The sequence below is a fragment of the Phodopus roborovskii genome, unplaced genomic scaffold (genome assembly GCF_943737965.1).
Source record: "Phodopus roborovskii unplaced genomic scaffold, PHOROB, whole genome shotgun sequence".
Taxonomy (NCBI): Eukaryota; Metazoa; Chordata; class Mammalia; order Rodentia; family Cricetidae; genus Phodopus; species Phodopus roborovskii.
In genome coordinates this window covers 15,723,083-15,739,094 of record NW_026126547.1, presented here as the reverse complement: position 1 = coordinate 15,739,094, position 16,012 = coordinate 15,723,083, and the positions used below count along the sequence as shown (strand labels likewise).

Below are 16,012 nucleotides of genomic sequence, written 5' to 3'. Positions count from 1 at the left end.
CCTGCAAAGATAAGACATTTTTCACTCTCCCTTTCTAACCTAATCTGGATGAGGTTAGAAGCATTTATCTACCCTAGCACACATAAACAGACAAGCCATCAAACTGTGGCTATGGGGAATGTCTTCCTTCCCTTTCCCTTTTTTAAGACGAGGTTTCTTTGTGAACAGCCCTGGCTGTCCTGGAACTCACTCTGTAGACAAGACCGGCCTTCAACCCAAGAGATCCCAGAGGCCAGCGGATTAAAGGTGTCACCACTACCTCCCAGTGTGAACATTTCTACAGTCACATATTCTTTCGTTGTAACTGGTCATAAAACAAAAGTTGGCAAAATATGGCCAAGTCTGATGCCACCTGTTTTATGGTTGGGTGAGTTAGGAATAGTTTTTACTTTTTATTTAACTTTGACACCACTATCTCTTGACACAGCCATAGCTGGTCTTAGAACCTACAATTCTCTTGTTTCTGCCTCAGTTCAATAGCTGTTGAACTCCTAGACCTGGAAGCTTACACTTTTAAGGATTGATAAAGAACATTAACACAAAGAAAACAAAAAGCCAAAAACCCCGTGAACTAGACCATGTAGCCTGCAGAGCCTATTACTAGTCTCCAGCTCTTCAGACTGCCAATTAGTCTGTTTATAGATATAAACTCTCATGGCAAGTCTGTATTATCACTGAAGTATTAACTTTTTCTTTCTTCAACAATTGTTCCTTAAAGTAAAACAATCCTTACTTTTCAAGAGCTACAAAAAGCCAGCATTAACCACTACAACAAACCAACCCTGCAGATGTCTTTTATGATATAAAACCACCTTTAAAAACAAGGAAAGAAACATTTATTGGCACCTATTGTATTAGGTTGTCAAATAAACACATAATGTCACAGCTTTGAAAACTCTTACTTTAATCCTTATTTAATTTTATTTTTTTTGGGGGGGGGGGAAGCACGGGGACAATTTTTGCTCTTTTTGCCCGAGACCTTGCCATCCTGATGCCCTTGCCTCCAATTCCTAAGTGCTAGGATTACAGACGTGTGTCATCATGCTCAACTTGTTTTCTTTTCTTGAATGAAGACATTAGGCTCAGAGAGAGTTTGTAATAGCTTCTTAATTCATCTCAAAGCAGATTACATATATCCCACACTTAGCTAATTCTAACACATTTACTCAAACCCTCTGGTATTATATTAGGATCTTTACATTTATCTGTACCACTGTTTACTTAACATAATAATTCCCTTGTTACACTTTGTACAGGGGTTCAAGGCCATGGCCTTCAGCATGGTAAGTGTGATGCCCTTACACTGAATTACTTCTCAACGTTGTTACTGTTTTTAAGATTCACTAAGGCTAGTAGCACGTTAGCTTTCCTCAGTGCAGCACTGAGGAAAGAAATTAGTATGATGTACTATACAATATAGCAACAAACAGATCATTACTGTAGACTGATTTAGTCCCAAATAAACATACATTATTATTAATGATATTAATGATAAACTGTTTGGCCAGGGCTCAGGCTTCTTACAAGCTAGCTTTCTCTTAAGTATTAACCCATTTCTATTAATCTATGTATCTCCATATGGTCTTGGCTTACTGGAGAATGCCCAGGTGTCCTACCTTCCCAGTGATAGTTACATGGAATCTCTCTGGCAACTCACTTTCTGTGTTCCTCTTCCCAGCATTCTCCTAGTCTGGAAGCCCCGCTATACTTATTGTACCAAAAAGAAACACAGATTCACGACATATAAAAAGATATCCCCCATCAAATTACCAATCTGAGAATGATAAAGTTTCCTAAGCCAGCTCATACAGTAAACTCTAGACAACACTATTCCAAACATGGGTAACTGAAGTCACCTTCCAGTTCTTCCAATTCCCTCTCAAGCTGTGTCCTCTGGATAGAAGGCTATCCTTCAAAGTACCAGGACTTCTGAACTTTCTTGGATATGCACAAAGCATTGGGGATGAGTGAGAGTTCAATCCTCTTAATCCTCTACATATTCCTTCTCAATAACTATCTCATTCATTGGGTACTAAGCACATGGAGAAGCAGCCACCAAGCTCTCAGGGATACGTCTTCATCTTTCCTATTGTGTGTGTCTGTGTCCATTTGACCAGAGTACAGAAGTGGGCATCACATCACCTGGAGTAGGTTACAGCTGGCTGTGACCTGCCCAATGTAGTGTGTTTGGGAAGCAACCCCAGCCCTCTGTAAAAACAGTATGCACTCCTAACTGCTGAGCCACTTTCTTCAGCCTCAGGTGTACTCGTTGGCTTTCCCTCAGTGAACAGAATGGCACATCTAAAATACACTGCATTCTGAGAAGCCTATCTTTCTTTGTCCTGTGACTTTGGAAATCCTTAGCAAGGTGCATATTCTGCCACATTCCTCACTATAAGAATGACCTTTCTTTGTCAGAGCACCTCAGACTGTAGAAACTGCTCTGTGGCTTGTCAGTAAAAGAAACACCTTTCAGGTTGCTTTTGTAGGCAAATGGTGTTTCAGAATATTTGTTATCTCATGATTGCTGTGAGGATATTACTAGTCACAGTTTCTTCCGAGTTGTTACGGTTCTGACTGGTTTTCTATAGTAGTCTTATTCCCATCCATCACTATCTTAGGGAAACAGTGGCATCAGCTAGTGAATAAATGCCCATAAGTATGTTCTACTATGAAACAATCAAGATGCCTTAGGCTATGAATACTAATATCTGATGGAATCTGTCTTCTAATTACATACCACTAAGTAACCTACTATAGCTCCCCTTGTAGGTTAAAAGAATGTGCTGACCTGATTCTGTTCTAATCAGACTATTTAGACATCCATATCAATTCTTCTGGAGATGAACAAATTGGCAAGCAGTTTTTTTTTTTTTTTTTAACATGTGATTACTGTGTGTAGCACATATGGATTTGCTCCTGGTGGACTGATAAAATCAGCCACGAAATCTGCACCAGATGTTAAGGGTGGTCTGAAATACAGTCACCCTTTGAAGCCTTTAGGGAAAACAACCATTTTCAATTCAATAACACTATACCCTAAGAGATGCAGGAATCAGAGTGTGCTTTCTGTACCATGGATTTATATCAGTTTGACTTAGTTAACAAATTAATTTTAGAGGCTGGAAAGATGGCTCAGAAGTTCAGAGCACTTGCTGCTATTATAGAGGACTAGGGTTTGCTTCCCAGTACCAACATGGAGGTTCACAAGCAACTGTAACTCTAGTCCCAGGGCTGTCAGAAACACACTGGTGCACAGACATATACAGACAAACATTCATATACATACAATAAGATAAACAAATCTTTAAGTGTGTAGCAACACACCTGGCCTTTTAACAGTTTCAGCTACGTACACACAGTAGTGTGCAATGGCACACTCCTATAATTTCAGCACCAAGCAGCAGCAGGTGGGTCTCTGTGAGAGAGGCGCCAGTCTGGTCTACACTGTGAGTCTGCTGATAGCCAGAGCTACCCAGTGAGACCCTGTCACAGAAATGTTTTGTTTTTTAAGTATGTTACTTGTGAAGAAATTTTTCTTTAACACATTTAGAAAAATTTTCATAAATAATGTGAAATGCCAAAGGTACAAGACCCTTGTTTTATCATTGAAAGTGAAAATGTAAATGATGATGCTGAAGCATAAGGATTTATTTAACTTTTATATAAGCATCTATTATTTATTTTGCTAATAAATTCTAGGACCTAAAAAGGGATTAATTATAGTTTGCCAATACCATTTTCTATACTACTATAAACAATTCCAATCATAAGCTGGACAAGGTCAAGAATACCTTTAATACTTTCACTAAGGAAGCAATGGAAAGCAGATCCCTGAGTTAGAGGCCAGTCTGGTCTACTGTGTGTGGAGTCAGGGCTACATAGAGATACCGAATGTCAACAAATAAAAAAACAGTACATGGTCATTATTAATAATTTCACCATATAACTTAGAAAACAAAAGCACCCCATGATTTCATCCTTTTGCAATGATATTATTCACTTGTATTTGTTGTTTTGAGACAGGGTCTCACTGTGTAGCTCTGGCTGTCCAGTAACTCATTTTGTAGACCAAGCTGGGTTTGAACTCTGTCTCTGTTTCTCAAATGCAGGTTTAAGTGTGCATGACCACACTTGGCCTTCTGCCTGTTACTAATGGTAACACTCCACTCCTTTCTAAGAATGTGGTTATACTCTTTGTAGAGGGGATTGAGCCCAATACCTGGGGTCACTGCTGGGTCATTGAGCTACATACATACCTTCAAGTCTCTTTTCTGGGTTGTTTTTCTTTCCCATATAACTGAAGGAATGTTATCTTGTTTGTTTTGAAGACTGTATAATACAAATGGAATGACGAACTAAAATATGTATGCTCTTATTGATGAACATTTTTGTTTTCAATTCCACACTGAATGAAGTGACAATAAACATCCTCCGTATGTTGTCCTATATTATTATGAGTAGAACAGAGTAAATTCCTGCCATGCTCAGGCCAAAGGTAACTGACAATGCCAAATTGCCTTCCAAAACTGACAGCACTCCATTCATTGTTTCTTCTTTTTCTCAGTCTCTGGAAAATGGGTATATAGCCCAAATGTGTCTACCCTCCCCACCCTAGGATAAACCATTGCTTGATTTTTCATTAATGAGTGTAGACAACTTTTCATATGGTTAACAAACACTTTTGGCATGGATGACGTAATTATTCATGTCTTGATTTTCCTTAATTTTCACTTTACAAAGCCTAAAACCATTTTGTGTTTTGGTAGCCATTTATCTATTAAGTCTCTTTCTCATTAGCTACTTTGTGATTTTTTTTCTTTTGTTTGTTTTTTGAGACATTGCCTCACCATGTAGTTCTGACTAGCCTTGAACTCAGAGATATATTCTGGGGTAAAATCATATATGCCACCATGCTAGGCTTCTAGTTTGAATATTAATATATGATGTTTGTATTTTAATTTATGATGTTTTCACAACTATTAATAATTTCTACTTTATATAACAAAAAATTTTGTTTCTGGTTTTTATTCCTTGCTAAATATCGTCAGTTTCTGTGTGTGTGTGTATGTATGCATGTTTGTATACATGTGTGGTAAAAGTGCATGTGCTTTTGAGGCGGCTGCTAGGGGTCCTTTTCTATGCATCTCTACCTCAAGCCATCCCTAGAGTGAGGGCAAGGTCTCAAGCAGCCCAAGCTGGCATCAAATTCACTATGTAAGTCAACAGCCATCTTTAAGTTCTTCATCTTTTTGCCTTACCTTCCAAGGGAATGGACCACACATGATGCTACCACCTCTCCTTTTCTAATTGGATACTATCTTCAATATCTACTTAATGTGTGCTTGTTTGGTCCCCCCCCCCACATACACGCATTTGTTGGAATCATTCTAGTTTACTTTTGTGAAAGGAGAGAAAACATATTTACAAAATGAAAAAGGACAAAGAAATGAATGAAACTGTGGTGGTATATAGGGATAAAGTGATACTTATGTTTTTTGTTGGAGGGTTTCTGTGTAGCCAAGCAGGCAGGGAATACCCAATTTTCTTGCCTTAGCAAGAGTGCTGGGATCACAGGCATAAGCAACCATGTTTTGTTCAGTTGCCAATATAAAAACAACAAAGACTTTTCTTTAAAACTAGTAATCACTTGTAATCCAGCACAGGTTTGAGACAAATCTTAGGTATGGTAATATTTTAATATTCTGAACTTTAGACTATCTAACTTCAAAGGCTCAGTTTAAACTCACTCCACTTTTTCCTGAAAGAGGCATATACTCCTCACCACAGCTGTCATTAATGTAAGTTTTGTTTTCTACAGCCCTTTCCTAGATGCCTTTCCTCAGAAATAGTTGTCTTAGCTACAAGAATTGATGTCAAACCCTGGGGGACAACTTTTCTATAGCTTTTAAGTCTCTGTCTAAATTACTAAGAGGCTATCCAATTTTCTGCATTAGCCAGGAATGGACCAATAAACTTTCAGTTTTTTTGGTTTGGGTTCATATATAGTTTTGTCCTAAAAGCCACCATTTGGCTCATTTAAATTTAGTTTGGCTGAAATTACTTAAAATAATTCCTTTTGTCACATTGAATTTTTAACCCTTCCAACATAGCTAGTAACTACAGATAATAGAGTTGAGAATACACGTATCACTATACAGAATATTCCATAAAACTGTGTAGATACAAAAAACTAAGTAAGGCAGAATCGACAGTGCTCCATAGTTATGAGTGGCATTAATTCAGCATGTGATGTGTGTCCTTCCTTTCCCTGTTCCTCATGCTTGTTCTGTGTGGATAATTCCACTCTGTAGCCCAGGAAGACGTTGTCATCTTCCTGCCACAGCCTCCTGAGCATTGAGATTACACGTGTAGGGATTCGGGCATGAGATGAGCTACCATATCCAGCTTCCCTCCTCCATTCTTTTTCCAAGACAGGTTTCTCTGTGGCTTTGGAGCCTGTGCTGGAATTAGTTCCTATAGACCAGGCTGGACTCAAACTCACAGAGATCCGTCTGCCTCTGCTTCCAGAGTGCTGGGATTAAAGGCGAGCACCACCAAAGCCCAGCTTCTGCTCCATTCTTAATTTCCAGGAATGTACATAGTTGTGTTGATGAAAAGACACTCAAAAACTGTAGAACATTCATTACTTGGTCAAAGTTGCCCAAGTATCAAGAGCAGCTCTTCACATACTTTGTTATAAATTATATAAACATAATTACCTGGAAGTTCCCCAATGGTCAGCATCTTTGGAAACATCTCTTATCTGAGCACAAAGGCTATACTATCAGAACTCCTGAGTATTCTTTTACATCTGACTATTGTTATTGCTAAAGTTTCAGACTTTTACCAAGTGTCAACCTAAATGTGTAATTCTGAAACAGACAATCTGCAGATATTCTTACCTCCCTATATCTTGGCATCATCCATAGGTAAGTAGGTATGCTCAGCTTTTGAAGGAACAACCCTTCAAATCTGAAGAAGTGCTAATCACTTACCAATAAGATGACTTTTCTGAAGAGGAGTTATCCCTGACAGCTGTAACCACTTCCTTCTTCCTGGGTAATGATATCTAAGGCTGGATTCTATCTTTTGCCTACCTTTTCCATAGGAAAGAGAGTTGTGACTGAGACTGAACACAAAAAGGAGTTCTGGGGCATGGTAATAAGTCTATTTCTTGATCTAAGTGGTAGTTCCTAAGTGTTACCCCACTCTGAAATGAAACTATAGAGACCAGAGAGGATCCTGGTCCATCCTTGATAAAATTAGAAGGCAGGACATATATAATGTCAGAACTTCTAGGTCCTGATCTTGGAAAGAGGTATTAGACATTCTTTGAAGTTTTTCTCCCCCTATATAACTCACTGAGTGATTTCCCCCCCTCCCCCCGTTGCTCATGTTAATCCTTTCAAATGTGTCTTCTCATTTTATGAGACTTACCTCCTAGTTACTCATATATGCACCTCTGCTTCACGCTGCAAAGCCCACTCAGTTTTTCTGGCACCACCAGCTCCATCGCACAGCTGGTACTAAAGATTTCAACTCACCCTCGTGATAAGGGTCAGGGAAGTCAAATCTGTCTCTAAGCTTTTCTCCCTAAGCAAGGCAGTTTGTTTTCAGTTCTACTGTGCAGACGGCGGACTTGGGCCTCTGTGTACAAAGTGGCCATCAGCCCTGCTCCATGCTCCTTACCAGGCCAGCGGAAACTCTGGGCACAACTAGTCAATGGAAACCAGTAAGTTGGTGTTTTCTTAATAAAAATTAAAATATTCCCAATACTAATCAATATTTTTAAACATTCACTTTAAAAAAGAAAAGTAAAAAATAAAGGGATTGTCATATATATATTTTTTCCCCTTCCTGAATGGCTAGGGGCTTAAAATAATTCAGTGGAATTTACTGCTCATCTTTTATACTTACTCAGCTTAACTAATGTTTCAGTAAATTTTTCACAGTTGATTGCAACTCGGCATAATAGATGGATGAACTGATGATAAGAAAAGAAGTAGTCTAGCAGCATACGATCATAAACGTCATCTTTGCCCTGAAGGTTAAAGATGATAAAATGGTTGCACTTAAATTGTATAATAAAGAGCATATTTTGTGCAAATGTAATAAGATTAAGTAAAAGCTAATTAAATCTTTACCTTCTATAAGTATCTAGTTTTAAATTCCAAATTTCTAGTGTTATTAAGATAATAGTTGTCCTAGGTTTATTGTCAGTGTGCAAATGCTATCAATTGTAATTACCCATCATTCCTATACTCTTTTATAGAGTAAAAATACTGAGATTTTAGCATGTGACACTCTATAAGCATATCATCAAGAAGAATGAGTTATATTTGATTTTTGAAAGATTTGAGGATATTTCTGTAAGGGTAACTATAGTGTTAATTATTTTTAATGTTTTATCATGGAGAATTGCCCCAATATACTTAAGATCCAAACATACTAGGCAAGAGAGAGTGTGGATAAAGGTGTGGTTGAAGAAAGCTAAAGGGGAAAAATGTTTTTTGAAAAATGTGAAAACTAAGATATCTTGTGTTAATATAGTTTGTCTCTATAATTTAAGATTGACACTATTTTAGAATAAGCATTAGTGAACAGGAACCAGATGATAAATCTATCAAACAGTGACATTATGGGTAGGTTAAGGAGAATATGATTACAGGGACAGTAAAAGAGGTCTTGATTATATGGCCAACTTGAAAACATTCCAAGTACCTAATTTGACTTTGTAGATTTAGATGCAGGACATACTATAATTTAGCCTAGTAACAAACTAAGGTTTACTATTAAACTATATATATATATATATATATATATATATATATATATATATATATATATATATATATATATATTAGAAGAAGAAAAAAATCTTAACAACTTGTGCTTACTGTTGATTTTGCAAGTATCAACATTTCAGAGCACTTAAAGGAAAAAAAAATCCAAATGAATCTAATATTAGGATTCATGAAACGTTTACATAAATCTAACAGACTCAACCGCCAGGGGGAAATCTCAGATTACCTTGTACTATATAGAAATATGGCTTTCCTGGCATCCCAACATACCTTACTGGTTTCCACCATTGTGGGCAAGAGGCACATATTGAGTTCAGGGCGCGGAGGCCGAATATTGCTTTTCCCTCCTATTAGCTTGATATTTTCTCGACAAGGGAAATAAGGTCCAAGAGACACTAAGACATTAAAAGTGTACAATAAGAATAAATGGAAAAAATAAATCTCCAAGCTTCAGTGTGTAGAATGATTACATGCCAACTATATTCAAGTATTATGTTAGATAAATACGTACTTGGTATATTACTGTGATGGTAAGTACAATGGTTGTGTTGAAGGAAGGGAACCAGAGTATGAAGAAAATCATGGGGACTCAAAAGCACAAGTTCCTTGAGTACATCTGAAAATAAAAATGATTTAGAGTAATTAAAACACTGGAGTTAGATCACCCATTACTTCTGAATTCACAAATACTGTTGAGGCTACAGTGTGCTGAGTACTGCAAACTGTTTGACCACCTAACAAAGGGAGAAACTCTCTAATGCCCAACTGTGGATTACTTAAAACAATTTAAAGCACTACCTCTGTTCTCCCCATCCTCCTTGCTTACTTGTAGACACAGTCTAGTTAAACAGCAATATACTCTGATTATTTATCTTTATAAAGTCTATTACAATAGCTTGGATCTAAGAGCTGATAATCCGCAGTCTGCAATTAAGGTTTTATGATATTGGCTGCAATGATCTTCACTCACTAATCATACAAGAGTAAATCTCGGACTGGAGAGATGGCTCAGAGATTAAGAGCACTGGCTGCTCTCCCAGAGGTCCTAAATTCAATTCCCAGAACCATTTGGGGGCTCACAAATGAGATCTAGTGCCCTTTTCTGGTGTGCAAGCATACATGCAGGCAGAACACTGTATATGTAAATAAGTAAATCAAAAAAAAAAAAGTAAATCTGTTGGGTAACTAGTTATTTATGCTATTTTGAGAAATTACAAATAGTTAACAATCAGTTAACAATCTCTAACGCTCACTACTTCAAGTGGTTCCTAAGGTGGTAACAAACTTCACTCTATATTTTTAAAATGAAGATTCTTTTAACAGCTGAATATTATCATCCTATAAGTAACCAGTCACAAAAGTGTTATACTCAAGAGTCTCTAAACAGTTACTGAGAAATCTTTTTAAGGCCAAAGTCCCACAGTGAATCAACTAACCCTATCTTTTACACAATGAGTTCCACCTTGTAAATACCGATTCTGCCTTGTTCATATAGGATCAGAATATTATTTAGAGTTGAAAGAAACCTACAAACAACTGAAAAAGACCCAGGAATTCTGCCTACAAAACATGTTAACACTAGCATGTTAAGAAACAACTTGTTTTTCTTAGGACCTGCTATTCTGTGTAAGTTATATAGATGAATATCACTGTCTTCCAAACACTAAAAATGTAACCTCACAACTTACAAAAACAAAAGATAAAGGCAAACTATAAAATACTTGCCTACAATTTTTATTTTTCAAGCAACTTACCTATGCAAGCATTTCTTAGTTCTGGAGGGCTATAGGAATTAAGAAGGGTTAGAAGTTTATGGGCAAATTCAATTCTCTCCTGCCACTGGATTAATGCTTGCTTCACATCTGCAAAGATAAAAGCATAATTTAATGGGCTTTTAAATGGCCAAGAGTTCCTACAAATTTTCTTTCGGTTGTGATACTAACACTGCCAGTTTCAAATTAATTACATAAAAACATGTTTGGTTAAAGCTAAATTGCTACATTAAACCAATCTTTTTTTTTTTCCCTGCAGGGAGAGATCCGGTCTTGCTAAATATAGCCCAGGCTGGCCTGAGACTTTCTATCTTCCTGGATCACCCTCCTGAGGGTGAGGATTATAGGTATGAGCTAAACATGTTAACATCTTGAAATATTGTCTTTCCCAGAATCATAAAATTATTTTTACACTTATTTTTATTGAAAATATTTTAAAATAAGACCTAATCTGAGATATGAAGGTTTTAAAAAACATCCAATTAATTACTGTGCATGGAAACTTTCCTAATCTACATCTTGACTCATATAGGATGCTTGCCTATTGTTTTCTGGCAGGTAGAAATAAAACATGAGAACATTCCACTACATTACCCATTATTAGCTAGCTTAGAAACCATCAGCACAGAAACGAGTAAGACAAACAAAAATTTTAAAAATCTCTTTAATGGTAGCAAAATGGTAACAAAAATAAAAAGTAAAATGACCAGACCTTTTCTCTGAAGATATGGGCGTGTAGACTTCAAAACCGAAAGGAATATTGACAGAAGTTCCACTAAGTCTCCAGTCACATGGCAAGCTGTAGCTTCATGATACATCATGTGAAGTGTGTTGAAAGACTACAAGTGATATAGGGAATAAAAATTTAAAAACCTTTAATTTCATTTCTACTTTAGACACAAAATGGAAATGTTTATGTTCTAAAGGTGTTTTCATACTAGGACTGTGTGTGCACATATGTGTACACAGTAAGTATTCCTTGTCTTCTAAATCAAACTGCCCCATTTAACCACTCTGTATGTATATGTTGGGTTTGATCCCCAATCACTCTTCATCTTTACAAAGAAAACTTTGGAAACATTTGTGTGTGTGTGTGTGGGGAAGGCGTGGGGGCTGGGAGGGAGGTATGCACACCTTAGTGTGCCTGTGAAGTTTAGAGGACAATTTGCACAGCATGGTAGTCTCCATTATGTGGGTCCTTAGTGATCAAACTCAAAATGTCAAGCTTGTGGAAAATTACCCTTGCTAGGAAATCCCCACAGCCCTGCACCGTTTTTTTTTTTTTTTTTTTTTTTTTTGGGGGGGGGGGACAAAGTCTCTCACTGAACATGGAATTTGCATGTTGAGCTAGACTACTTAAATAGCAAACTCCAAGGATTCTTTTGTTTCTACTTCCTCAGTGCTGCTGGGATTAGATAGAGGCATCTGCCTGGCTTTTGATATAGGTGCTAGGAATCAGGTTCTCATGCCTGTGTACCAGCACTTTTACTGAACCATTTTCTTAGACTCCAGTCCTTTTAAAATAAAGGGACAGTTCTTATCTTCAGAGCTGGATTTTATGTAGACATTTTAATGTGAATAGTTTGTTTAATCATGTGTGTGTATTTTAATTTCTGATTTGTGCTATGTGATGGTGGTGCTCAATTTTAATCCCAGCACTAGGGAGGCAGAGGCAGGCAGATCTCTGTGAGTTCAAGGACAGCCTGGTGTACAGAGTGAACAAACAGAGAAACCCTATCTTAAAAACAAACAAAACCAAAAATAAATCTGATTTGTGCTTAGGCTGCAGTCTTAGAAATGAGAAAGAAGCATGCACTGACCAGAACTAAAGAGACTAGGGAGCTATGTGAGCTACCTTTCTAGAGTCTGTATACAAAGGGAGTGGTAACTTACATATTTAGTTCTTTTTTTTTTTTTTTTTCTATTTTACCATATAAAAAAGCATTCCTTCTTTTAATACTCCCAAGTCAGTTTATATAGTTCATACATTATTCAAAGTTAAAATTCTGAGCCTAGGTTCTGTGGCAGCCCTTAATATGAAGGCTGTTATTGCACACATTTGTTACTGCACACATTTAACCTGTAAACTGGAAGGATAGGAATTATATCTCTCAGGCTATATTCCTTTGCCTAGTGCAATACTTAGCATACAGTAACCATTTCAATCCTCAAAGCCAAAACTTCCTTATCTTGGTGCTCGGGAAGTCATTTATTTGAATATTTCCTCACTTACCATTGCCAAGTCCAAATCCTTCGAAGTTTAGTTTCTTATTCTGTTCCTAGTCTATAACATTATTAACAAAACACCAACAGTATATCTTAATTCCTGCAGTACTTTCTATATGTACAATTTTACCTCATCTCCAACATAAGACTGAAGAAGAGTACGATGTATTTCTGGTGGCTTTAAACCATCTCCCACACCACTTGTGAACTAAGAATCATGGAAAGAATGTCTGCAAATTTTAGCCCTGTGCAAGTCTCAGGGCCTTCTGTTTTGATTCCTCCAAATAAGCAAGTTTTGGGGAAATAATATGTAACCTTGATCCAAAATCACAATTTTCATTTTACTAAGTGAAATAAATATAAAATGAGGAGTAACCTTTGAGATAGTTCAGCAGACATTCTTTATATACATGCAGTACAAGTCTTGGAAAGAATATTCAAATTTAAGACCCATTCACAAGGAAAGGCGATGTAATATTTACCTCAGTCATCAGGATTAACCCTCGATTAAATACCACAAGAAGTCTATCTTCATCAGACTCTAACAGTATTCTGAAGGCACTAGAAGAAAAGAGAAAGTCCAATGTGAACAGGACAGAACAATCTGGTGATGACAAACACAAGTAAAATTGGCTTAAGCTTCTGGCTTTCCTATCATATAAAAGAAACTGGCTACATCTGTTACTTGTTTTTTTTTAATTTTTAAAAATAACGTATTTATTTATATTTTTATGTGCATTTGTGTTTGCCTGAATGTATGTCTGTGTGAGGATTCTAGATCCCCTGGAAGTAGAGTTATATACTGTTGTGAGCTGCCATGTGGGTGCTGGGAATTGAACCTTCGTCCTCTCTGATAGCAGCCAGTGCTCTTAACCCCTGAATCACCTTTCCAGTCCCTTGTTTCTACACTCTTAAAAAAAAAAAAAAAAAAAAAAAAAAAAAAAAAGATTTATTTATCATTTATTAAGTATACATCGTTCCTCTTGCATGTAACCCTGTAGGTCAGAAGAGGGCTCCAGATCTCATTACAGATGGTTGTGAGCCACCATATGGTTGCTGGGAATTGAAGTCAGGACCACTAGAAGAGCAGCCAGTGTTCTTAACCTCTGAGCCATCTTTCCAGCCTGTTTCTACACTTTTTAAGAGATTTTGTTATGTACCTCAGACCGGCCTCCAATTTGTGGCAATCCTCCTGCCTTGGCCACTGTAATAAGCAGAATTATAAGCATGTACATGATTCCTTAATGAGCAGCCCAAATCTGAAATCTCAAGATTATTAACCCATCAGATGCACCCAGTTGTGGAACATTTTGGATTTCCAGATTATGGTTGCCTAACTACTAAAGTTTATGTAAATTTTCCAGAATTAAAACTCTCTGAAATCAGAAACATTCCTACTTCTAAGCACTCTGGGAATATTAGGAGATAATTCAACCTCAAAAAGGAAATAATAAAATCTTACCATGTAAATTTGAGGAAAACATGTCTACCATTGGTCTAATCAATCTTTTATCCACAATGGCAAGAGAATGATGAGAGCATTTTTAAATAACAATGCTGATTTTTTTAAATAATGAGTTTGAGCTGGAGAGATGGCTCAGTGGTGATGAGCTACGTTCCCAGTGCCCACAGGGCAGTTCACAACTGTCTCTAGCTCCAGTTCCAGGGGGCCCAGAGCACAATGGTAAACCATTGATGCACATGAAAAAAATTTTTTAAACGAGTTTATCTTTTCAACTCTTAAGTGTAACAGTAAACTATACTATATTCCAAAAGCATTCATCAATGTGGGGAAGAGAGGGTAACATAAAGGGAAAACAAACCTGAAAACCCTAATAGGTTATGACCACACTATCTGAGTGAGTTAATGCTGTGCCCTCAAGACTTCCACTGCATGCTTCCTTTCTTTACTCAACAAGCAGTAGAACTCTAAAAGTTAAATGGAAAAAGCTACAAACAATAAACCTGTAGAAAACAATGTATTCAAACTGAATGCCAAACACTTAAGAGAGGTTCTTTAAATAGATTTGGCCAAAGTGCTTATTTCATTTTGTGAACTCAAAGACAAAAGCTTTCTGAAGGACATTATCTAAAAGAATTTTCTCTTGGGTTCACTGTTGAAGTCATCATGAAAGCACACACAAACTTGTGAGTCCACTGAAGGGCCTTGATTAGTCCCCCATTTCTCCATGCCTTCTCAGCACTGTAATGCATTGGACAGAATTTTATCTCTAGAGGCTGGGGAGATGGCTCTTGGGTAAGAGCACTGGCTGCTCTTCCAGAGCATCTGTAATTTCAGAATTTGGAAGGTGGAGGCATGAGGATCAGAAGTTCAAGGTCATCCTTAGCTACATGTGTAAGTAAAAGGCCAACTTAGGCTACATCACTCTGTATTTAAAATAATAAATAATTTTTAAAAGAACAAGCTTTTAGTTATAAATAATAAAAATTATTCCTCATTTAGTGTACAAAGGTCCACATTTTTACTTGGAACCTCCCCTCCCATCCCCCAAATCACAAAGTATCTTTTTACCTTATTAAAGTAGTCCAACAAGAACGGCCATCTAAGCAACGTAAATAACAGCTTATAGTTGTTTTCTTAAACTGTTTAATATCTTCTAATTCTTCTTCTCGCATGTCTGGCCTCTGAGCTATAAACAGCTGCATTAAGTTAAACAGTTCTTCCACAGCCTACAAGAGGCAACAATGATTTTTCAATGTTTCAACATTCAGAGTATCTGTTCCCTACTTCTGAACAAATATTCATTAGTCAGCTGCTAAGATCATAGATTAACCAGCAACTAAAGGAACTAGTTATCAAAATGTCAGTAATGAAATCTACTTGAAATTTGAATACATTATGTACTATCACCTGTTAGTCTAAATTATAAAGCTCGTATCTGAGAGCCATGTATGTAATCAAGTTACTCAAATAAAAACCTCATATTTTAACAATGTTCATGACTTTGTGCTGAGCAGTATTTAAGACTATCCTGGAGTTAATACAGATGCATATGGACACACGTGTACAATCCTTAGAATTAAAATTCACAAAGATTTAATACTACAAATAAAAGTCTTAATGCTGTTTAAAATGCTATCATTTTAAATTTAAGGGTGCATATAGCAACAGGCTATACTTACCCTTTATTAAAGGGCATTCCTTTAATAAATAAGAAACCCTTATTTGGTTTTAAACATTTTTTA

At 36.8% G+C, this 16,012-nt stretch overlaps 1 protein-coding gene across 5 annotated transcripts in view; it reads right to left on the bottom strand.

The window, feature by feature from the left end:
* The window catches only part of Usp34 (ubiquitin specific peptidase 34), a 186,190-nt gene that overhangs the window by 5,022 nt on the left and 165,156 nt on the right, over positions 1-16,012 (bottom strand). For 4 of the 5 annotated variants that reach the window (XM_051200494.1, XM_051200495.1, XM_051200496.1 and 1 more), the window contains 7 exons: positions 15,339-15,496; positions 13,288-13,366; positions 11,292-11,418; positions 10,562-10,669; positions 9,319-9,423; positions 9,078-9,202; positions 7,921-8,044 (listed from right to left, as the gene is read on the bottom strand). In XM_051200494.1, coding sequence (XP_051056451.1) covers positions 7,921-8,044; positions 9,078-9,202; positions 9,319-9,423; positions 10,562-10,669; positions 11,292-11,418; positions 13,288-13,366; positions 15,339-15,496 — 826 coding nt within the window. The remainder of the gene's footprint in view (positions 1-7,920; positions 8,045-9,077; positions 9,203-9,318; positions 9,424-10,561; positions 10,670-11,291; positions 11,419-13,287; positions 13,367-15,338; positions 15,497-16,012) is intronic. The other variant, XM_051200497.1, reaches the window with a different exon arrangement.